The sequence below is a fragment of the Octopus bimaculoides genome, chromosome 14 (assembly GCF_046866305.1).
Source record: "Octopus bimaculoides isolate indiv1 chromosome 14, ASM4686630v1, whole genome shotgun sequence".
Lineage (NCBI taxonomy): Eukaryota > Metazoa > Mollusca > Cephalopoda > Octopoda > Octopodidae > Octopus > Octopus bimaculoides.
This window is the reverse complement of record NC_142941.1, coordinates 47,268,194-47,294,127: the sequence shown is the minus strand read 5'-3', so window position 1 is coordinate 47,294,127 and position 25,934 is coordinate 47,268,194. Positions and strand designations below refer to the sequence as shown.

General features: G+C 37.7%; 1 protein-coding gene across 1 annotated transcript in view; it reads right to left on the bottom strand.

Moving 5' to 3' along the window:
* LOC106880200 (structural maintenance of chromosomes protein 3) overlaps positions 1-25,934 on the bottom strand; it is a 56,193-nt gene that overhangs the window by 10,379 nt on the left and 19,880 nt on the right. The window contains exons 15-27 of the mRNA XM_089362805.1: positions 24,142-24,245; positions 23,795-23,894; positions 20,964-21,124; positions 18,862-19,003; positions 15,433-15,583; positions 11,858-12,005; positions 10,104-10,175; positions 8,517-8,598; positions 7,990-8,181; positions 6,958-7,141; positions 4,446-4,516; positions 2,447-2,536; positions 881-967 (exon numbers count right to left, since the gene is read on the bottom strand). Of these exons, the coding sequence (XP_089218931.1) occupies positions 881-967; positions 2,447-2,536; positions 4,446-4,516; positions 6,958-7,141; positions 7,990-8,181; positions 8,517-8,598; positions 10,104-10,175; positions 11,858-12,005; positions 15,433-15,583; positions 18,862-19,003; positions 20,964-21,124; positions 23,795-23,894; positions 24,142-24,245 (1,584 nt within the window). The remainder of the gene's footprint in view (positions 1-880; positions 968-2,446; positions 2,537-4,445; positions 4,517-6,957; positions 7,142-7,989; positions 8,182-8,516; positions 8,599-10,103; positions 10,176-11,857; positions 12,006-15,432; positions 15,584-18,861; positions 19,004-20,963; positions 21,125-23,794; positions 23,895-24,141; positions 24,246-25,934) is intronic.

Here is a 25,934-nt window from a genome sequence, read left to right as displayed (position 1 = left end):
TCACCAGGAATTGGTTGTTAGTCAGCCACCCTGTCCATCCCTGTCCTCCAGGCCATAACAGAAGAATTTAAAACCAGCTGCCCCTGCTGAGTAGGAGGATTTCATTCTCAGAACTGAGTCTGTAACAGAATTAGTAAAGAAATCCCAGATAGGGAAGCAAACCCTGGAATCAAAAGACCTTCAAGTTAACTTAGCAGAGACTAAAGTAGGAAAACAAACAAGACGCTACTCACTTCAGGTAAATGACCTTACATGATTATGTAAGAAAGGTGTAGGCTAGAAAACTTAACAGTGTATTCAGTGCAAGCTGTATTCAGAAGGCTTTGTAGCAGAAAAGAAACAGCTCTTATCTAATAATGAATCTCACAGAGTTCAAGAAGAATATAAAGTGTTGGACTACTGAACACATGGTCATAAGTTCAAGCTTTACTAAAGCTATTGTGGTCCTGAACAATACACATAACTCTTTTTACTCTTCGCTTCCTGGCTGAACATGTCTCACGCCTACTTCTTAAATGATTGAAAAACAATAGCTCCAACAAATAAACAATCTCTTTTGTATATAGAAAAACTAGTTTTAAAAAATTCAGGACTGAAAAAACAAAAAACATTAAAAATGTTTCTTCTCTTGTGTTTTGTCTTCCATTTTCTTTGTGTATTTTTCTTTTATTCTGAACACTTTTCAGCTGCTGACCATATTTGATCTTAGCAAATGATTTCAACTTAATGTCCATCCACCATCAATTACAGACGTCCTCTATGATTTAGTCATAGAAGTGGTCCGTAGTAAAAGCCTAAGCAGCTCACACTAATTGAGAAAGTCTGGAGGAGGAGGAGGAAAAGAGGAGTACAAATTAGAAAGTGGGAAAGAGTTACTCACCTGCTTTAAACTAAGATCTTGATATTTATCAAACGCGTCACTGGGGAGGGAGCCCAACTCCCGGATTTTCCTCATACACTCGTCTTTCTGTGATAAGAAATAGTGATTCGTTAATTAGCTTGCACAAAAACATAAATTAAAGCCTAAATTAAATAGCATAATTGTGTTCACTTTACTCAAGTAGGACATTTATATAAGGCAGGTGGAAGTCTTAAATGACACAAAAGTAAAAGCTGTAAGGTTTTTGTAGAACTGAAGAACTTGAGTAGATAGAAAGATATTTACAGATTGTGAAGAGACTTAACAGAGATATCGAGAATAGATATGGAGATATATACAGAATAGATATAAGAGATAAATCCATGCCAGCATAGAAAACAGATCATCATCGTTTAACGTCCGCTTTCCATGCTAGCATGGGTTGGACGATTTGACTGAGGACTGGTGAAACCGGATGGCAACACCAGGCTCCAGTCTGATTTGGCAGAGTTTCTACAGCTGGATGCCCTTCCTAACGCCAACCACTCAGAGAGTGTAGTGGGTGCTTTTACGTGTCACCCGCACGAAAACGGCCACGCTCGAAATGGTGTCTTTTATGTGCCACCCGCACAAGCCAGTCCAGGGGCACTGGCAACGATCTCGCTCGAAAATCCTACGGGAGCCAGTCAGGCGGTACTGGCAACGGCCAAATAATAATAATGGGGGTGATGATGATGGTAACAGCGACGACAATGAGAGAATGTGAAGAGACTTACTAGAGACACAAAGATTATGTAAAATGTTTGTCAATGGTTCCCAAACAATGTCTGTGAATTTTTAAAAATATAATTTAAGATTTTAGAAAATCCAAACTTAGTGTCTTGAAAAGAGTGTTATGCATAGTCAGATTATTTTAAAAAGCAATATTTTCCATATTTCTTTGTAATTTTTAATTTTATAATACAGTTTTCTCTGACTAGCTTGTGAAATGCTCCAGTAAATTTTTACTTAATTTCCAGTGCACCATAAGTCAAAAAGATAGAAAATATATGGAAATACAGATCTTATAATAAAAGACAAAGAGTTTGTGAAGAAAACTACCTCCTTACAAAGCCAAAAGTATAACATCAAGAAATAGGAGTAGAGCATACTCAAACATTGGGAGAAAAAGGGCGTAAGGAAATTTAGGTTTCCATAGAGATGTAGATCTTAGAAGTAAAATCAAAAGAAGAGAACTCTCAAGAAAATTGGTAGTTTTGGATTGCAGAAGAGAAACTACTCCGAATTGAAGTGATTTGTGAAGAGATGGTGAAGTTTGTGATAAGCTTCTGAAGGTGTGTAAAGAAAAGGCACAAGAAAAATGAAAGAGAAACATGTGGAGAAATTAGATGAATAGCTTTTAAAAACAAATGTGAAGTTTGGTAAGTGTGCTGGGCATACAAAACCATGTTTAGGAGAAATGTAAAACAGTATAAATTGGGGAAGATGATGATGAGATAGAAACCAAAAATAAAGAATATGTGAAAGAGACACTGTTGCCTCATTACTCAGTGAGATAACCAAACATAAAACACAATAGCAGCCCACCTTTTTCAGCAATAAACTCTGTTTGTTGGTCATCTTTTCCAACTCTTTTGCATCTTCATTGATTCTTTCTTGTTGTTCTCGTTCCTGGCCCTGAAACATCAAATTGCAGACACAACTATAACAGAAGCATACAACACTATTACTGTTTACTTGGCATAGAAAACTTTAAATGATTTATTTGCTGCACACTACCTCCTTCATCTCACACATTTCTTATGCGGACCTACTACCCTCTCAGATGGATGGCAGGGTCACATCTCATTTGTTCTGTTTTTGGCATCATTTTTTTTACAGTCGTGTTCCCTTCCTAACACCAAACACCAGCTCAAGACTCCTCTAAACCTTATGCCCCTGCTCACACATGCACCCACAACCAGCTCTCCTATGTACTGTACCTATTCTATACCCGCTCTCCTATGCACTGCACCTATTCTATACCCGCTCTCCTATGCACTGCGCCTATTCTATACCCGCTCTCCTATGTACTGTACCTATTCTATACCCACTCTCCTATGCACTGTACCTATTCTATACCCGCTCTCCTATGCACTGTACCTATTCTATACCCGCTCTCCTATGTACTGTACCTATTCTATACCCGCTCTCCTATGCACTGTACCTATTCTATACCCGCTCTCCTATGTACTGTACCTATTCTATACCCGCTCTCCTATGCACTGCGCCTATTCTATACCCTTTCATCTCTTCTAATCACACCAAGCCATCTGGAATTGGTAAGAAAACATTCAACCTATGCCACACTCTCTACACCGATCACATACTCTTCCATCTCCCTAGCATCTCTTCTATTCACTGCTTCATATTACCCTACCCCTGCATTCTGAATCCCATCACCTCTACCATTTATATGCCCGTACTCCACATTCCTCAGCCCTTCCAAATCATCATGTTTGAATAGGAAGGGAGAGAAACTGCACTCTTCAACTTGCATTCACCCTCCCTCAGTCTTCTGTCACCACACTCTCTTCTATTCACCTTCTAGATATGTTACTTAGAGAATATGCTTCAGAACATTCTCCTTCTCCCATTACTCTCTCCACAAACACCTTCTCACATCAATAAATCCATTTCTCCCAACTATTTCTAACTCCTCCCATCACTCACTCCCCTTTCAGTCAGATGCAAGGGAACTTCACTAGCGCTAGTAACATGGAAAAATGCACCCACACTCTAAAATGGTTGGTGAACTGAATAGAGAGCACACAGGGCTTGAGGAAACTTTATTTTTGCTGAAGGCAAAAACATCTTATATTACTGGTACCATAAAGAAATTGTTTTGTAAAGTGGTTGGTGTAAGGAAGAGTCTGCAGCCTTAAGAAACCAAGCCAAAACTGAGACACTGGAACGTGATGTGGTCCTCTAGCTTGTCACACCATTTAACTGAAGCCAGCATGGAAAGCAGACATAAAATTATCATGTTTATACACATACAGCAATAAGACATAAGTATTCCACAGTGGGGATGGGGACGGGGGTGCAAAAACTATCCATATTAGGAAGAAAATAATATTACCCTACGGTATTCATTCTGAGTTCCCAAAACAATCCCATGGCATTGTTACTGTGAAAAAAGCAGTGGATCTGTAAGTAGCTCCTTAGAAACCTGTAACCAACACTGCTATTGTTCAAAAAATACATGATTGTAAATAAAGACCTGATATATAAAATAACCTGTGAAATTACTCCCAGTCACAGAAATAGGGCATAAACTATGTAGCAGTAACCCTAACAATAACTTATATTATACAATTACTACTCTACTTGTTTTACTACACTACATTATACTCTACTAATTTTAAAGAGTTCACCAGGATAAAATGTAAAGTGAAGTCTGAGAGAAGAAATCAAATATATGCACAAGAATATTTTAAGTTTTGCATTGCACACCTTCTGCCAATTGAAAACATCATCATTGCTTTCATTATAAACAAAACTCAATGAACAATAGCATCATCCTCACAGACATAGAATTAATTACCTTCCAGTATTCCAGTTTGTTCTGCAATTCTTTTTGTTCTTTGTTCATTTTCTCCAATTGGTCATCAAGCTCTGTAATTAGAAGCCAACACAAACATCTCGGATTTATGAGCAACAGGGAAGAAGAAGAGAAGACCCTCATACCTTAGAACCAAGTCTATTACTCTTAGTTCACCTTCAGACACATTCTGTTTGATTTATTGTTTAGCTCTATATAAGAATATTTACCTTCCACTTCAACTAATTAGAGTTAGATGAGATAGAGTTCAATTTTGAGCCAGGGAAAAGTATAGCAGATGCTTTCTTCCTGGTGAGAGAAATGGAAGAGAGTTACCGAGCCGAAAGTCACAGTGATCAGTGTGGAGAAAACGTTTGACAGAGTTCCTGGCTTTCTGTGAGAGTCGTGTAAAAGCCATGTACGGTAATGCAATCACTGAGATGAGAGTAATGGGCACAATGATGAGCTTAGTGCACAGGTAGAAATTCATCAGCGCTCAATTCTTTGTCCCCTATTCATCAAAGTTCTCCAAGCCATAACTAAGGAATTTAAGAACTTTATGTTGCTTACTTTGTTATTAAGCGATGGGCCTGTAATAAAATTAAAAAAGAAATTCCAGATGTGGAAGCAAAAGTCTGGAATTAAAGTTAACTTAGCAAAGACCAAAGTTTTAGTAAATAGGAAAACAGTCATGACTGCTTCCATCAAGCAAATGACCTTCTTTGATATGTTCAAAAAAAATAGGCAGAAATTTCATACTTTGCACCCATGCAGACTAGGGAAACACAAGAGATGCAGTGATATCATAGGTGGCAGACGCTTTGGAATAATAAACACTAATAGTACACAGGAAATAGATTTTCTCAAATACCCAGGAGGCTCCTTGTAGATAGTTTGTTATCAGGGTGATCTAATTAACAGTGGAAGAGGACATTCTGAAAGTATAGTTGCTAGAATAAGAATAGGATGGGGAAAGTTGAGAAAGTTATTACTTGTGTTGGCAACAAATGATGTCTCCCTGCCTCTCAATATGAAAGGTAGATTGATGTATGATGCTTGAGTACAAACAGCAATGCTACATAGTACTGAACATTAGAAAGCAATTAAGCTGACAGGCTCTGTTGGATGAGCAACATTATACATAAATGACAAAGTAGAAATGTGATGAGAGAGAAATTGGGCAGAAGAGTTATTCTAAGAGTAGTGTTCAAGAAAGAAGACTAATATATGTAGCATTGACCATCTATCCAGCCTTGACCACCATTCACTATATCCACTCCTCGTTCTCTAAAGTCATCACCTACTCTCCTCTACCTTCCCCTCTAACATATATTTACCACTGACCACCCCTCAACCCTTGTTCTTCCCACTCAACATCTCCAACAATAATATCTCGCCCATTCTTCATCTTTAACTATACCTCACCCATTCCGCCATACATTCTTGCAAATTCTACCTACCCATACACCGTTTTTCTGTCCCCACTCACTTCTGCCATCCTCATACCCCAAGGGTCCACTCTGACACTTCATCCCACTATTTCATTTCTCTTTTCACTTCCACCTCATTCCTACTCACTCTGCTATGGTGTCAATTACCATGTAGCTCTTCAACAGGAAGACACCTGTTCTGTTCTGGACCCTTTATTCATTCTTTAACCGCTCATCTCCTCACATAAAGCTTTCTCCCTTTTTATGGTAAACTCACGCAGTCAAAGGGGATCTTACAAGCTACATAACAATCATCCTAGTACTAGTGCCATGAAAAAGCACTCTGTACATGCTGTAAAGCAGTTGATTTTAGGAAGGATACCAACCATAGAGCTAAGCCAAAACAGACAGTGGAGCAAAATGCAGTCCTCAGACAAGTCAGATCATCCAACCCATGCCAGTGTAGAAGATGGACACGATGATGATTATCAATTTAGAGATTTGTCAAGTAAAGGATCAAGATTCCACTGCTGTTGGGTCAATTTTGGTGTAATCAGAACCACACACATGTTCTTTTGTATAATCAGTCAATATCTCAAATGCATCTTTCTGTGGGACACCCAGTCTAAATGTGCATTTTCTTATCGTGAACAAACAGGGTATCTTTTACATGGTTCTTGCTCAAGTTATACAGAAATAAAGGAAAATGTGAATGAAAAAAAAAAAAAAAGGATTCAAGGCAGAGAATGGAGGAGAATCGAGCAGTAAAAAAACACGAAAGGATACAAGGCAGAGAATCGAGGAGTCAGAGCAGTAAAAAAAAACGAAAGGATACAAGGCAGAGAATCGAGGAGTCAGAGCAGTAAAAAAAAACGAAAGGATACAAGGCAGAGAATCGAGGAGTCAGAGCAGTAAAAAAAAACGAAAGGATACAAGGCAGAGAATCGAGGAGTCAGAGCAGTAAAAAAAAAACGAAAGGATACAAGGCAGAGAATCGAGGAGTCAGAGCAGTAAAAAAAAACGAAAGGAAACAAGGCCGAGAATCGAGGAGTCAGAGCAGTAAAGAAATACTTGTAATAACTGACCTTTGCCACTCTTCCGGTTGGATGTAACACGAGAGTCAACTCCAAGCTGATCGGAGTTCAAAGACTCCAGTTTCTCCCGTCGATCATTATTTGACTGTTCTTGCATCTCTAATAGAAGACGTTCTCGCTTCTTCTTTAAATTATTGTTTAGCAGATGGTCTTGCCGATTTTTCTCTCCTTCCAACTGAGCAAAGAAAATAAATTGTTTGATATTCTTCTTATTATTGCTGTTGTCCAGAAATGGTAGAAAGTGATGCAAATGTCAAACTAGAGACTTTGCTGTTCTAAATTTCTGCTAAAATTTTATTTATCTTTAATACCTCAATAAAATTAAATAGCAATTGTAAACCAGAGTGAATTCAGTTTGTGACCTCAAATGACTGCAAGAAATCATCATCATCATCATCATCATCAGATCTCACAGCTTAGAGATGCAATGCTTTCCCCAACACATGAGTTGCTCGAAGTATTGCTTCCATCTGAATACTTCCTAAAACATTGTTATTTGCAACTTTTGATGCAAATTTTGTGATGGTACCAAATGCACCAATCACAACAGGTACCACACTCGCTTTTGAGGCTCTTCCAGTCCTAAATCATGGTACTTCATGACTTTCTTGTCCTTTGTCTCAACAATACTTTGGTCTGCAGGTCCTTTCTTTGCACCCCTTCAGTAGGAGGGTGATATCTGGTCGGTGGTTATGTTGCAAATTTTGGTTGGTAATTAAATAAGTACCAGTTGAGCAGTGGGGGTCAATTCATTCAACTAACACCTACCCCCAAATTTCAAGTCTTGTACCTATAGTAGAAAGGACTACTACAACTACTACTACACATTTATTTGAGTAGGAATGTGTAAGTTGAATAGGTATTGGACTGACAACCAAGACATTGCCCACTCATGGCTTGTCACTGAGTTTATATTCACAAAACATATAACACAATATAGAGAGGACAGGTTGGTATAGTCAGTATACTCACAAACTGAGTGAACAAAAAAGGGGGGGGGGGATAATATGATGGAGTACAAACCCTGATTCTCTCTTGGAAGGCCTCTTTATTCTGAGTGGTCAATGTCTTGATCTGGTCATTGAGATAGTCTACTTCTCTTTGGTCCTCAACACTAAGTTGGGAAAGCAGATCAGAGCCAAGTTCTTCATTTAGTGACTGAGCTGACCCCTTCATAGCCTCCAGGTTTGTGTGCAAACTGGCAATACTTTTTTCCTACAAAATAAAAAATAATAACCAATTAATCAATGGAGTTGAATATTTGTACCAATCATTAAGGCAATTTTATCTCTACCAGATGAACATTTATGAACCAACAAGAAGACTGTTTTACTTTATACGACACTAACAATCTAGCTGCCATGCTACCCAATCAACTACATTTCACATTAAGATTTCAATCCACAGAAACAAGTGAATTTAGAAACAGCCTTTACTCCAATAATGTACACATTTTGATCCAACAATTGAAAAGCATATTGAAGAAAATTAATGAGGTAAGAGAATGATGGAGAAGAAAGAGGAAAAATACAGAATAAAGTTTTACTCACTTTTGGTCCTCGAGATTTTTCAATCGCTTGCAATTCTTCTTTCATAAGCCGTACATCTGCACGCATCTTATCAAATGTATCTCTGCAAAAGAGAGAAAGCAGAGATTAATGAAGACAGTGAAATAGAAAGACAGATTAGCTGTGAAGAAATAGGGATGAGATAATTCTCTGTTCTTTTTTTCACTTTTGACTGCAACTATGAGTATTAATTAAAAATTTGTTGTTATTGTATTTTGCCAAAGAAATCTTGATTATTTAGAACACACTTTATCTATTTCTTTTATTCCATTTTAACTCCATAAAGACAACAACCACTTTTACAAGAAACAAAGGAGCTATTAATTACAACTTCTGGAAGGCTGTAAGGAGGCAAAATCATTAGGAGAAAATCCCTTGTAGTATTTGGTCTGGCTCATTACATTCTGAATTCAAGATCAGCTTTGCTTTGTTATCCTAATGGGAGTGCTTTGTATCAAGGCAAAGGATTAAATCCATTAAAACCCAAATAACTAAAACTACTGGCACATCTGCTGATCAAAAACATTCCCATGGTTTGAAGTGAACACACCTGCTTAGAAAGTTCTACATGCATGAATGAATTCAAAATGATAACATAACCCTAAATTTAATCAATAAAAAATTCTCCAAAACACTCCACCATTACAACCCACCCCACAACCTAATTATCATTCCACTCAAACTCATACACAAGGAAGATTTTTTTAACTTAACAGAGACAATATAAAAGCCAAGATAAACTTCCTTGCACAACAGTCCAATGATGGCTTACCAAGCTGAAACTTCAAAGCCACTGTCAATATTCTTTATACACATACACAAGTGTGTGTGAGTTTGTATATATATATATATATATATATATAAATGTATACGCACACACACACACACAAACACTCCACAATCTATAGAGTAAATCGTGAGCTGAATACAGAGCATAATATTAAGGATGATGAACAAACACTCAGTTCTGGGTGCACTGCATCTTATAGCAGAAACAGTATAAGCTAATGAAGGCGATTAAATGACTCCTGTTCTGTTGTCATTCATGAATTAATATGTACTCATTTCATGCTTCCTCTAAAGCTTATGTATATTTTGTTCGAACTATTCATTATTGCTCAGTGTGTGCATGCTTGACTAAATCACGTTTTTCATTTTTCTAATACTAAAGGAATCTTCTAAGGATCAAAAAGATACTCGTGTTTGGTCATTTACAGGAGGTCAAAAATGGTGCACATTTCCTAAGTGATTTGCCAAATAATTCTCACAAGTCCATACTATGTCTTTACTTTGCAATTGTTATACAAAAATTTGTTTTCCAATAGGCCGTTTTCGTGCGGGTGACACGTAAAAGCACCCACTACACTCTCTGAGTGGTTGGCGTTAGGAAGGGCATCCAGCTGTAGAAACTCTGCCAAATCAGACTGGAGCCTGGTGTTGCCATCCGGTTTCACCAGTCCTCAGTCAAATCGTCCAACCCATGCTAGCATGGAAAGCGGACGTTAAACGATGATGATGATGATGATGATGAATAGCATTGGTAAGATTAATAAAAGGCAGAGCACCTACTTGTTTTTGCTGTTTTTGGTCTCATTCTTCTGCATTTCACTGACAAGGCTGTTAATTTGACTTTCAATCTGTAAATCAAATTAAGGAAAAACACACTGACTTTTATTTGCAATTACTGATTCTATAATATACTTCTGTTGTCATCCTTAGTTACTGATCAGCTTGTTTTCCACTACAGAGAATTCAATCTCTAAAATGAAAACAACTCTTGTTGACTTTCAGTTTTATAGTCAGTTTGACAATCTGATATGGAGTCACACTTCTCCTGGCAGCTCACTATGCAAATGAAAGATTTCAAAGTTACAACACAATGGTTGCAATAAAGTACAAACTCACATTTCAAGCATTGTAACATCCAGATCGTATATTACTTACCATCAGGCTGCAATTGTAGTTATTGCTGTTGTTAATAAAAGTGTTGGTAGATGGTTGGCAATCTGCAAATCCAACACTCCAAATATACTATGCCTTCACACATTTCACACATGCCGTTTACCCGAACATTTTTCCGAAATCAATTTATACTTAAAACCTCCCCAGACACATAAGCAATGTGCGTAAGGATGTAGGATGTTGCAGTGTTAGGGTATTTGGGGAGTGATTGTATACATAGTGGCAGCAATTATATGGGTGTGAGAGCTTGCTGACCCTTGCAAAGCCATCTAGTCGGTCATTTTTGGTCATTGTGTAGATAGTCACTAGAAAATAGCCAGCAATTATACTGAGTTGATTATTTTGTCTTCTTTACAGTTTGTTGTAGAAAGATTAGTTGATTGGTTTGAATAAAGGTTATGAAACAAGTTATAAGTTGTCTGTTAGTCTTCAGTAAAATATTTGCAGCAATTCCTCTGGCATATTACTAAAAACAATGTTTCCTGGTTGGAAAAGAGATCACTGGCTAAAAACTAGCCAGGTAAATGACTAACCCAATGAGAAAATCAGTCTGACATCAAAACAACCATAAATGCAGCTGACAAGAAGAGGAATCATATTTACAAAGATGGGCTGTGACTACTGAGGATATATGCAAAGGCTTGAAAGAAATGAAGCCAACCTGCTCCACTGGGTGAGTGATGTCAGTGTGCATATATATGACAGGGTGTAAGGGATTTGAGGGAAAAACTGGAAGACTGCACTGGTAAAATCATGTGATGTGTATGGATGAGGACAGTTGCATCAAGAAGTGTTGATCTCTAATTGTGGAGGGAACATGTGAAAGGGATAGACCCAGGAAGACATGGGATGAAGAGGTGAGAAAGAATTTTCAGATGTTGGGCCTCAAATAGGAGATGACAAGAGACCGAGGCTTCTAGTGGTTTGCTGTGCTTGAGAAGACATCAAGCTAAGTAAAATTGTGCTTCTCCTTGCATACAGACATGTCCCCTGAATCCCTCTTCAGCTGAGGAATCCTAATCTAGTGGGCTTGTGAGTGCTGGTGCCATGTAAAAAGCACCTGTGCCATTTAAAGAGCACCCATGCGAGTGCAGTGTAAAAAGCATCCAGTACACTCTGTAAATTGGTTGGTGTTATCCAGCCATAGAAACCATGCCAAAACAGACAACTGGGGCCCAGGCAGTAGCTGTTCAGCTGACCCAACTCCTGTCAAACTGTCCAAGAATAGAAAACAGACACTAAATAATGATGATGATGAAGATATAAGGAAAAATTTCATTAAAGCCCATATTACAAAAGACAAATCTAAAAGAGTACATGAGCAACACCATTTTAAGAATATAATCATCAAAAGGATATGTTCAAGTTTCTTCTTATGTTCTTTATATTCTTCATTCTGTGTTTCTACCTTGTTTAGTAACTCACACTTGCTCTTTTGCAGATCGAGACGGGATCTACGGGTGTCGTAGAACCCTCCGGTTAGAGCTCCCCGCCTACTCACTTGGTCACCTTTAAAGGAGAAATTAAATAAAAGACAAAAAAAAAAACTGTAGGAATAAACAGAAACAATTCCTTAATGAGGCAACTTATCTACATTGCAAGACTACATCTTTCAACATCTCAAGTCAGCCTTGAACTATCAGAGCTCTGATCAAAGGCATTCTGGTGGAAACCATCCTGTCTTTATTATTTTTTTCACGAAAAGCAGATTGTCTAGAATTACATTATTAAAACATGTCCCCTTTTTTCAAAATAATAGATATGATTTGAGGAATATTTGGTAGCTATTTCAAGCAGGGTGAGCAACCAGATGGTTTTCTTCATTGGTTCATTGGACAGCAAGTTGGTAGAAATGATAACACACCAAACTAAGTGCCTTTCATTCTGAGTTCAAATCCTACCAGTTCTTTGACTTTTTTGGATGTAATCTTTGTAGTGTGTTGTGGGGGGACCTTGCATTATGATGAAACACCATTCTCATAGGATTCGCCAAAGCAGGCCTTTTTGTTCTTCAAAGCAGCATTCAAACACTCTAATTGTTAGCAGCTCAAAGTGGATGACTCCAATGCAATCCTACCGGAGTCCTATCTAGGTTGTCGTTTAGCCTGTTCTCCACAACTAAAGCACTGCCTGCTTAACTTTTTCATTAGTAGTCACTAAATTGTCCAAAAATACATTCACAAAAGTGAAGAGATGAGCAGTTGGTTTCTGTTGAGTCATGGTGAACCCATTTTCAGACATTGGGCACCTTTCCAAGATGGTGGTGAACAACTGAATGGCTTGAATTGAGCTTGCTTGCCAAATCTTCAACTGACACAGCATTAGCCTTCTCAAAATCTAACAAAAGAAACTCATCATCAAATTCAACAGGGTGTTCCATTCATGGCCTCTCTTTTAGGCTGAAATCACCATTTTTGAACTCTTCCCCATAAACAGAATGGATATTTCAGGTTGCTTCTTCTGCTGCACCGTTTCCCTTTTTGAACTCATGAAGCATTGTGTGCCTTAAATGCTCTATCAATATGTCCGTCTTTGATGGGGTTAGGGTTAGCAATTAATTTAGATTATTCCTATAAAAAGAAATCACATTAAGTTAAAGCTTTCCAAGTTCATATGACCATCAATCAATTCCATGTGACATTTTGGAATGTTGTCAAATTGGATAGAAATTACATATTTCAGACATTATTTATGGGATGACCTGATATTTGGAGCAAAAAGTCAATCATGTCAAAATGTGAACTCAGAAATGGTGGGAAAAGATTGCATGATTGTGTGGGTGTGCCAAATAAACAAAAATGTAATTTTTATACTTGTTTTCAATTGAAATATGTTCAGAATCCACGAAATTGATATCTTAACTCTCTTAGATTATGAAAATAAAGACAAAAGAGCAATAAAATCATTTGAGCATAAATTCATTTGAGATTCTCATATTGTAGCTGTCAAAAAAAAATGTACAAATGGAGGAAAATTGGCACACAATTTCCATCCTGAACTAGTTTAAACATCATTTTCTCCTCTCCTTTCTAGGTCATTATCATCATCATCATCTACCTCATCTGAGGCAATAACACAGGAATTCAAGACAGAATGCTCCTGGGAGCTCCTCTATGCTGATGACCTTGCTCTAATTGCTGAGTCACTATCAGAACTAGAGAAGTTTCAGGTGTGGAAGCAAGGATTAGAATCGAAGGGCCTTAGAGTCATCCTAGCTAAAATCCAAGTCCTAAAAAGTAGGAAGATAGACAAACCACAAACCCCTTCATGTAGATGGCCCTGCTCAATGTGTAGAAAAGGAGTAGGTAGAAACTCTATAAGATGTACCCAGTGCAAGCTATTGACACATAAGAGGTGCAGCAATATCAAAGGAAGGCTAACCAGGAAGATAATTTTTGTATGTGGCAAATGCTCAGGAGCAATAAACACTGAAAATGTGCAGAGAACAACTTCTGCCACATTCCAGGGAGAAAAACTAGTAGCTGATAGCTTCTGTTACCTAGGTGACCAAGTCAGTAGTTGAGGAGGATGCGCTGAAAGTGTAGCTGCTAGAATAAGAATAGCCAGGGCAAAATTCAGAGAGCTCTTACCTCTGCTGGCGACAAAGGGACTCTCACTCAGAGTAAAAGGCAGACTGTATGACGCATGTGTACGAACAGCCATGCTAAAAATGGCAGTGAAACATGGGCTGTGACTGCTGAGGATATGCGTAAGCTTGCAAGAAACGAAGCCGGTATGCACCAATGGATGTGTAATGTCAGTGTGCATACTCAACAGAGTGTAAGTACCTTGAGAGAAAAGTTGGACCTAAGAAGCATCAGTTGTGGTGTGCAAGGGAGATGATTGCGCTGGTACAGTCATTTGGCAAGAATGGATGAGGATAGCTGTGTGAAAAAGTGTCACAGCCTAGCGGTTGAGGGTATCTGTGGAAGAGGTAGCCCCAGAAGACCTGGGATGAGGTGGTGAAGTACAACCTTCGAACTTTAGAAATATGCTGTGCATGAGAAAACCCGGCAAGCCAAGTGAGACAATAACCAGGGGTGTAGCCACTTATGTGTACCTTTCCTTTTTGGGATACTAAACTCTGCTTACGAAGACCTGTTGAGGCAAGTAAAATCGAAACTGAACCAAATTCGATGACTGGCACCTGTACCAGTGGAGCGCTAACAGCACCATCCGAGCAGGATCACTGCCAGAGCAGCTGTCTGGCTTCCGTGGTGCCAGTGGCACGTAAAAAGCACCATTTGAGCGTGATCATTACCAGCGTCGCCTTACTGGCACGTGAACAAAACATTCAAGCGAGGTCGTTGCCAGTGCCGCTGGACTCTTGTGCAGGTGGCACGTAAAAAACACCATTTGAGCACGGCCGTTGCCAGTACCGCCAGATTGGCCTTCGTGCCGGTGGCACGTAAAAGCACCAACTACACTCTCGGAGTGGTTGGCGTTAGGAAGGGCATCCAGCTGTAGAAACTCTGCCAGATCAGATTGGAGCCTGGTGCAGCCATCCGGTTCGTCAGTCCTCAGTCAAATCATCCAACTTAAACGATGATGATGATGATGACAACCAAACTGAAACTAAATGCAACTTGGAATGAAACAGCTGACTGATCACATGATGTTTATGATGTTGCATGAGTAGTTATTAATTGAAGAAAATTAAATTACCAGGACTTACATCTACCATGTGACTGCTCAGCCTAATGCAAACAAATGGAAGAGAAAAAGAAATTTTTGTTCCAGAAATTGAATTGAAAAGAGAGAGACTAAAAGAAGATTGTTTTAAAGCCTAAATTATCAACAACAACATTAAACAATGGTAGTTATTGTAATATAACATGTAGTTTATGTATGCTGCCTCATTCCAATACATCTGTAAAAAGAAATCTATAAACTATATCCATATTTTGATAAACAAAAAATTCAGCTGCTCACATACCATCCAAAGTGATACAATCAAGGTTCTGAGTCCTTGCAATCTGAGTGGCAACTTCTATACTTCGGCATATCATAACCTTCCCAAAGACATGTTTAATGGCACGGTCAAACTTCTTCTCAAACATCATTTTACTGATCATTGGGATGGCATCCTAGAAGAAGACATATAGATGAAAATAAACCAAGTGTGGAGTGATTGTGAATATAACACACACACATTTACTTTTATTTATAGATTAACAAGCATTCTACTTGAGAATGTCGGTAGTCATCTCCATCTAAAATGAAGAAAATTACCAGCATTCCCAAGAGGATTGCTTGAAAATTGTGGCGATATCTTTCCACATGAAACCATTGGTTACCTTGTTAATCTACAAATGAAGAATATTTATCGGATCTTTACCCTCTGAACAGCAAATTGAGAAATTAAATGTTTTGTAACACTTTCAAACTTCGGACACTGGTAGAATGTATCATATAAAACATCTTTTACTCTTATTGTTGTTGAGAAAAGTTTGTATTTTCAAAGTTATTTCGTGCTGAAGTTGTCGTATTTCAGTAATTTCAACCAATCAAATTACTGCTGTTGTTTGTCAACAACAACATCCGGTGGAATTTTGGAACGAATATACATATAGATCAAGGGGAACAAGTCTTAATTGTTATCTCCCTTGCATTAGTTTTGGTCATGTTCAAATTTATAAATATTAAATACTAGGGTGCAACTGCAGAAATAAGTCCCATTGTCCGTTATTAGGAAATTGTTGCACCCGTAACGTAGTGTACAGATGCATTATAAGTACAATAACCGAGAATTATATTTACATAGGATGTAGTATTAATGTGAAACAGAGAATATATAACCATAAGTCTTCTTTTAGATTAAGACATAAGGCAAATAGTACGACATTAAAAGATAATGGTATTAATTTTAACCTTAAATGGGAAATTTCTGCTAGAAATAGCAGCTAAATCACCGTTTTTGGCAAAATCATATTTGGAGAAATTTCTGCTTTTGGCAAAATCATATTTGGCGAAATTTCTGCTAGAAATAGCAGCTAAATCACCGTTTTTGGCAAAATCATAGTTGGAGAAATTCCTGCCTTTGACAAAATCATATTTGGCGAAATTTCTGCTAGAAATAGAAGCTAAATCACCGTTTTTGGCAAAATTGGTGAAATTTCTGCTTTTGGCAAAATCATGTTTTAGCTTTTTCTGCAGGAAGTTACAAAATTTTTTGGCCTAAGACACTACATAGACCCTAAAAGAATTTTGCTCCTGAAAAATGGAGCTCATGGAGCTGAAAAATGTGGGAGTTAAGGCCCCTATTGGTGATGGGTGTATTAATGTCAACCAGAGAAGTTTAATTGTTGGGAATCTTTTTCACTTGTGTGTAATATGTATTGTTTGAATTTCTTTGAAATAGGAAATATATGTATGTTCACTGGGTTTGTAAAAGAGAGCAAAGCTACAGGAAAGCAAAAGACGAATGATCACGATAATCAGTCAGCTACCGTAGCCTAGTCGTTACTACTCCCCAATGTAGGATTCCTCACCATGCAGGTGACAGGTACAGCTTTAAGATGCATTATGGATCTATAGCAATTGGAAGGGCATGACTCAATAGAAACAACAATGTGTGACGTTTGGAGTAAAGGGAAATGAAAGTGTCGCCTCTGGAGTTTGCAAATGACCACTCTACCGATAGGTAACTGGGCAGAAAATATTTACAATCAATAAATGTCTTAGAACAACCAGTCATTCATATGGGAAGGCCTTGAAATCAATGTTACCAACTGGGGACTATATGTGTCGCAGTGGTAATAAAAAGACTCAAAGGAGGTCTGCAACGAAATAATTTTACTCATCACTTTGCAAGTGAATCAGTGGAGGCAAAGATGAGTTTCATTTACTTGACAATTTATGCACCACATTGCAGAAATCACAATGTAAGTATATCTGAAAGGATAGTCTTACACTGTTGTACCGTTGAATTACAAATAATGCTCATCTGTTATGTTCGGGTGACCCTATAGCTACCAATGGTACAACTGTATTCGTCTTTGCTTAGGAAAAATGACTAAATTGTGGGTGTGAAGTCGCCATGAAGGGGTCTTTGTAACTTCTAAGAAGAAAATTTTTTAGAAATATTACTTTATTTGTGTGTAATCTGTATGGTTAAAATTTCATCAACATCAAAAATATATGAATTTTCATGGGGGTTATGGCCATTATGCATAGAATATAATTTCCAAATTTCTTAAAGATCCATTCAATACTTTTGACGTAGTTTTGGATAAGAAAACAAATGACTAATGTGTGTGTTTGTGTGCATATATATGTGTGTGTATGGGTGTATATATGTAGAGATATCTGTATGCATTTATATATGTGTACATATTAGATGTACACCTATATATATACATCTACACATATGTATACATATACATGTATGCATATAGATCTATATCTATATATATATATCTATACATATACGTGTACATATACATGTATACATATACATCTCCCTCTCTCTCTCTCTCTCTCTCTCTCTCTCTCTCTCTCTCTCTATATATATATATATATATATATATATATATATATATATATATATATATATATACACATATATATATATATATACACATATATACACACACACCATTAAAGTGAAAGTATCTGTCATTACAGTATCGAAATGTGATTGTTTCAGTTAGTGGATTTTTAAAGTGAAAGTATTTGACATGAGTGTTTTTGTTTCACTTTTGACACGTAATACTTAAATAGTGGAGGAGATATTATGTTGCCGTGGGCTCGAACTCTGCAAGAAGTTAAACATTTTTTTAAACTAAAACACAACTGGAACCCTAAGTAAGGCATGTGTAAAATTTGAATGAAATCGGTTGCGTAGTTCTCGAGTTTTAGGGATTCACACACACACACACACAGACAGACACACATTCTCATTTTTATATATATAGATGAATACACACACCTGCATTAGGCATTGTATTTGTGTTTGAGTGTATGCATAAATATATGTGTGTATGAAACCAAATGATACAGAAACTTCAATCCCATGGATTCATGCCATGGACCAAGTTTGATGTCAAAATATTTGAAAAATATGCAAAACTCCACAATTATGTACACAAACGTAGTAAAGTGCTAGAAAGTAAGAAATATAAGATGTGGGATTTTAACATTCAGACAGAGTAGAAACTAGAAGGGCAGATTTAGTAGTAGTAGTAGACAAAGAGAATAGAAAGTTTAATATGTTGCATGGATATGAAATAACAAGAATAATAATGATATAAAGGGAAGATCAGGAATGTTACAGAGACATCTTTTAACAATATAAGAGATGTCCCTGTCACTACTTAATCATGGGAATACAGGTAGCAACTAAATACATAAAAGTACTACTCACATTACTCTCAGGGTACTCGGTGTCTCGGCCATCCAATCGGTTCAATGGCATAAATGTTACCTCACCTGGTAACTTTAACCTGTTCATTTCCTGTAGAATTCGAGTACCTGTTCTATCTGTGTCCACTATGTGGTGAAACAATCTGTGGCAGAAAGATGGTTTAGTGTAGTTGTAGTAGACATGTGTGTGAACAACAAACAGACAGACAAAGAGGTAAGAATAAAGTGATAAATATAGAGAGGAGAAACAACAAAAATAGAAGGACAGCTGAACAGAAAGATAAAAGGATGAGAGGCATATCAACAGCCAAAACCTGACCAACAAAAATGGGAAAGGAAAATGCCAGAAGCATTTAACCAATTCTAAAATGGAAACATGTCAAACTGCTCCTGCATCTTGAGAGAAAAGTTGGGCATAAGAGGCATCAGCTGTGGTGTGCAAGAGAGAGAGACAAGTGTGCTGGTATGGTCATGTGATGCATATGGACGAGGACAGCTGTGTAAAATAGTGTCAATCTCTAACTGTGGAGGGAACTTGTGAAAGAGGTAGACCAAGGAAGATATGAGACGAGGTGGTGAAGCATGATCTTCAAACATTGGGCAATGACAAGTGACCGAGACCTTGGCAATATGCCATGCTTGAGAAGACCCATCAATCATAGTCATGGCCAATGCCGGTATCCTGTAACAAGCACCTGTACCAGTGGCATGTAAAAAGCACCCATTACACTCTTGGGGTGGTTGGTTTATCCAGCTGTAGAAACTATGCCAAATCAGACAGAAATCTGGTGCAGCTCACCAGCTGACCAGTTTCAGTCAAACCGTCTAACCCATGCCAGCATGGAAAGCAGACACTAAATGATGATGATGAGCTTATTTACTTCAACTCCTTCGAAATAGTTACCCTGTGCAGCAATGCACCAGCCCCAGCATTCCTGCCACTTTTCGAATCCAGACCAGAAATCGTTTTCTGTAAGCTAGTCGAGGACCTTCTACGATTCGCTCTGGATCTTGACAACAGTGTTAAAATGGCACCTTTGAGAGGAGATGGAAGTCTGCAGCTGCTAAATCTGGCAAATAGGGCAGGTACGGAAACTCGGTAACAGGGTGCATTGTTGTCGTGAAGAATCCAATTCTTAGCACTCCATAGATCCGGTCGCTTTCACCAAATGCCCCCCTTTAAGCACTTCAAAACGTCACAGTAGAACTCTTGATTGATGGCCTGGTTCTGGTCAATGTACAATGCCACAGATGTTGAAAAAAAAAACAATGAGCCTGCTCTTGACTGAGATACATCTCTGTTGTGCCTACTTCGGTCGTGGAGATGAAGGGCTCTTCTATTATGACAACTGCTGCTTCATCTCGTTACCAGTGATGATCCTCGACATGAAGGCTGGGTCACCAGTGGCATGCTGACTGAGATCTTGACAGACTTCAACACGATGTTTCTTCTGCTCAGTAGTCAGCAGGCAGGGGACAAACTTGGATTGCCTGCATGGATCCATATGACAGACCAACATCAACAATGTCATTCATTGTCTTCTGACGATCCTCATGCACAAGCTGAGGAATTTTCTCCCCATTTCCAGGAATGATGCTTGTGGCAGGTCCAGATTGCTCAGCGTCTTCCAGGGATGTTCTTTCATTTGTGCCAGTCGAAACATTGCCTGGTCACTCTAAGCTTGCCAAAGCATGCTCAATGTCTCTGTAGCAGACTTCCCAAGTTTGACACCACATTTCCCGTTGGCTTTTTTGTTTCCACTTCCTACACCTGACAAAATCAGATTACAGCCACCACGTGATCACAAAAACACAAATTTCACAACATGCAAAGCAAACACAACAATGTTACTTAGCACAGTGACTCATGAAGGTCACTGCTAAATCTTACTGTGTATGATGATGCTGATGGTGGTGGTGGTGGTGATGGCGACGGTAGTGGTGATATTATAGCAAAGGTGATGACAGTCATTATGATGATGGTGGTGGTGAGGATAACAATGGTGATGGTGGCGGTGGTGATGAATATAGCAATGGTGATGATGATGGTGGTGACAGTTAGTTGTGAAGCCATTGAAGATAATAAAAGCCAGAAGAACCTACCTGTTACCAGCAGTAACCTCCACACAAGTAAAAAATGTCTTGTCGCAGTCAAAGTTCTCAATGAGCACACCATAGTAACCATTAATCAAGTCACTGTATTTGCCTTGAGCTTTGAAAGCGTCTAGAACTTTCTGGACAGCGTCCATACCATTCAGGATTGCCTGCAAAGAGAAGAGACCGTATTCAGCTGGTGCCTCACTGTGTCTTTATAATGACATGCCCCATCCCGCCCCACCCTCATCCCATGTGACAGTCATTGATTTTATTGAATGAACCAATTCCATACTGTAAATATACTCAAGCAAAACAATATATAATAGTCTTTTTTTTTTTTTAAAGGCAAAAGAAACTCAACGGTTTTTATTGATTGAAACAACCTCATGAGTATATGCTTAAAGATTTGAACTCAAAATGTACAAAGAGAAAAAATACTGTCAAGTGAAAGCATAGCTGTGAAGTTAACCAGTTTATATCATAACTACAAGGGTCCAAGTCAGTTCCCACTGCGCAGCACCATGGGCAAGTGTTTTCTGCTATTTGTATATTCGATGTAGAGTTGCAGTAAGACAGTTTAAATAGTCTTCGTCAGGTATTGTACTGAAATACTAATCTAGGAATTGTGTAATTGATGTAGATTAACTAATGATAATTCCCACTGACAGTATATTCTATTTCTTTTCAGACTACTTTATTGTATTGAAAATAGTGTAAAGTAACCCCCATCCTGATGGCATATAATTCTAAAAGAAAACAAGTTACATGAGTAAGTAGAAAAGCAGACAAATCACAAATCCCTTCAGATAGATGGCCCTGCTCGATCTGTAGAAAAGGTGTAGGTAGAAACTCCATAAGATGTACCCAGTGTAAGCTATGGACACATAAGAGGTGCAGCAACATCAAAGGAAGGTTAACTGGGAAGATAGTTTTTGTGTGTGGCAGATTGCACAGGGGCAATAAACACCAAAGATGTTCAGAAAACAGATTCCATTACATGCTAGGAGAAAAAACTAGATGTAGTGGATAGCTTCCATTACCTAGGAGACCAAGTCAGTAGTGGGGGAGGGTGCGCTGAAAGTGTAGCTGTTAGAATAAGAATAGCCTGGGCAAAATTCTGAGAGTTCCTATCTCTGCTGGCAACAAAGGGCCTCTCGCTCCGAGTGAAAAGCAGAGTGTATGATGTCTGTGTGCGAACAGCCATGCCACATGGTAGTTAAACATGGGCTGTGACTGCTGAGGACATGCGTAGGCTTGAGAGAAATGAGGCTACTATCCTCTGCTAGATGTGTAATGTCAGTGTGGGCCTCATAGAAGCAATGACAAGTAACCGAGATCTTTGGAGAAAAGCTGTGTTTGAGAAGATCCGGCAAGCCAAGTGAGATTGTGGCTGATGCCAGTGTCACATAACTAGCCTGTTTAAAAGTACTCACTGTGTTTAAGACCTGGTGTGCCAAGTGTAATCGTAGTCGTGACTGATGCCAATGCTGCCTGACTGGCTCCCATGCCAATAGCACATAAAAAGTACCATTCGAGTGTGGTCGATGCCAGTGCCATCTGACTGGTTCCCATACCGGTGTCATACAGAAAGATGACATGTTATTTGCCAATTACAGTATTTCATCATAAGACATTGATGTAAAAAGCCATGATGGTCTAGAGGTAACTACAAGTAATTCTTAACTTGGACTTTTTACCTTATTTGATGGTACATAAGACTCCCTTTTTGCTCAAAAAAATATTTCAAAATATTAACCAGGGTCCTACATGTGAAGCTGGGCTTAATGTAAGCTTTAATGCACTAAAATCTTTTTTCCTGCTGAATCTGGTGTATGTCTAATATGGCCATCTTGAGAGTAAGACAAAGAAATGAGCATCAAAGGAATATAGTCTCAAACTAAAGAATAAAACAAAAACAATGCTGTTGTGTAAGGGAGGCTGGAGACTTGCTAACCTTCACCAGAATAATTTGGTCTTTGGCTTAGCTGACATAATTTCTGAGCAGTACACACTCAGCAGTTAGGTGCAAAGTTTACAAGTATAAAAATGGTTTACATATATATATATATATATATATATATATATATATATATACATCAAAGAAAATTCCCATAATGATGTGAACTCCTAAATGACATACTCAGAAATTACCTGCACAGACAACAGACCAACTCAACTCTTTGATACCAACCTGTTTCATAGTACAAAGAAAAAACCCATTTATTTTATGATTTTAAAGTATTTGTGTTTAAATTAAAACTTTCCACCATAATTTTATCTAACGACTAATTTATAAAATAACAACATTAATCTTTCCAAAAATAGCATTAGTCTTTCCAAATTTGTGGTTACTTCAAAAGTAACAAAAGTAATCGGAAGTTATAGACTAAAAATATCATTGTCATTGTCATCACCACCACCACCACCAACGTTGTCACTGTCAGCATTTAACATCCACTTTGGCTAAATCTGAACTAGGTATGGAGACAAAACTTGGAGTTAGGTCAAAGCTCATGATGGAGTTGTAGTTGCAATATATTGTTGAGCATGGGCTCCAACGTGCAACTGAAACCACAAATCAGCTTCTCATAGAACTTTACCAAGAAGTCTTTTATAACTTCAGAGTTGAGACGCTAAGGCTATAACTGCCAATGGAGCCAGACTCTCTATATTTTGAAAGTAACTTTGACCGAGTCAGAAAAGCCAGAACCTTAGTAACACAAGCCTCATGCAAAACTATTAAAAACGAAATTGCAGCTGAGATGAAGACAGGTAAACAGAGTACGAGAGAGAGAAATATGCAAAATATAGAGGGAAAAAAAAATGAAAATAGTTACCTTGCCAGTTATTGACCTCAGAGCTTGCTCTTTCTTGTTAAGGTCTTCTCGTGCAGACTGAAGTTCTTGTTGAAGGATATTCTCTTGGCGCCACAAAGAACTGAGTGAACAAAGCAATGCAAATAGTGTATCCGTATGCATGTGAGTGTACAAAAATACACAAATACATGTAGCAAACTTTGTTTGTTCAAAGTCGATGATTTACTCGATCAATACTCCAAATTTTTACTTAAGTGATGATGATGATGATGATGATCTATAGAACAAATTAAGATTAGGAGCTGAACCCCCACACAATACACTTCTAAAGTATAAGGAAGAGAAAAAAAAAAAGAAATATTACTCACTTGCGTTCATTTTGAGATTGGTCTTTTTTCTTCTTCATATCAAAGAAGGTTTTGTTATTTTGCTCAATAATCTCTTTGTTTTGTTCAATCTTATTTGTGATCTCCTGTGAAGACAAACAGTATGAAAATATATTACCATATTTGGTTTGTCTTTTGTAGTTGTGTATTCAGAGCTGGCTTTACCTTCCCATTCACTGAGATACACAAGTAATAAACTCAGGTTAATGTTAATCTTCTAGATTTTTCAAATTCAAATTGTTTTGCTGATGCCTAATGAAAACTCATTCTCATTAGAAATGCATCCAACAAAATGTTTTGCATTATTTAGTTGTGATACTTTAATTATATTAAATCATATGTTATATTTAATTATCCTTTAATTATATGTAAACAAATCGCACAACAGTTACCAATTAAAAGTTTATAAAGAAAATCAAAAACACATTATTAAATGTATTTAGTTACATCACAAGTTCAAACTGCCAAGAAACATTTTAGTTCTCCTTTTAAGGGCATCAATAAAATAAGCATTGATGTCAATTTAATCAAATATAACCTTTCTTAAAATGTCTTATTGTGGCTGATGTAAGAAATTGCTGTTACTATTATCATAACAAGAGATAGAGCAGTAGAAACGGTAGCACACTGGCTAAATGCTTTTCAGTATTTTGTTTCTCTATAACAGTGGTTGGCAAACTTATTTTGTTGTGAAAACTTATATGGTTTCCTAAAAATTGAGAAGCCATACCTACAAATTCTATTCTACAAATAATCTCAACTCCCCTAATTTTAAAAGACATTAAATGAAATTGGTTTAGAGAGAGACTTTATTCATATACCAAAACACACACAACCTTATTAAAACTTATTAAAAGACCTTATCCTGCAGAACCTCAAAAGTTTTTATGGAACCTACTTTGGGAAATGCTGCTCTATAATTTGAATTAAAATCCCACTAGGGCAGTGGTTCTCAAACTTCTCACTACCAAGGACCCCAAGGGTCCACGGACCACAGGTTGGGAACCACTGCTTTTCATCTCCCCAAATCATTAAAATATATAACAGAGGACAAATATATACACTTCTGAAATTCATTCAGATGTCATTTCCTGTCTTCAACATTTTCAATTGTAATTCTTTGAACTTAAACATTTTTTCAGCCCCTTTCTCCTAGGTTTTTTATATAAGACTCGTGAGAAACATCTATTAATAAAAAGGAACATATTTTTTTTAATTGTTAGCTAGCAGTAATATTTCTATCAATGATGAGATGACGGTTCCAGAGATTATTTCACTACTATGTACATTGTTTACATCAATCAGAATGGTGTCTTCATCTTCACTGTTGTTTTCACTACATTTCAGCTGACACCTGAAGAAGGCTGGAGCATACAAGAGCTAGAAAATAGTGAACGCAACAATCAAGATGAGGAAGACACCAGTCCAACAGTGTGGAAACAGTGTGTACATAATAAATACCTTATCCAGAAATACAGAATTGCACTTCCATCCATTTCTCACTTGTTTGTCTAGTTTGTCAGCTGAAATGTAGTGAAAACAACAGTGAAGATGAAGTTCCTCACAAACTTTCCAAGTCTAATTGCATGTAGAAAGTGAATGCATTCCATTCTTTGCTGTCATCTCTCACAGATGAACCTTTTTTGGATCAAATAATGACTGGTGATGAGAAATGGGTTCTCTATAAAAATGTCAAGTGCCAAAGACAGTGGGTAGGAAAAGGAGAAACACCTGTACCCCAGGCTAAAGAAGTTCTTCACTCACATAAGGTGTTA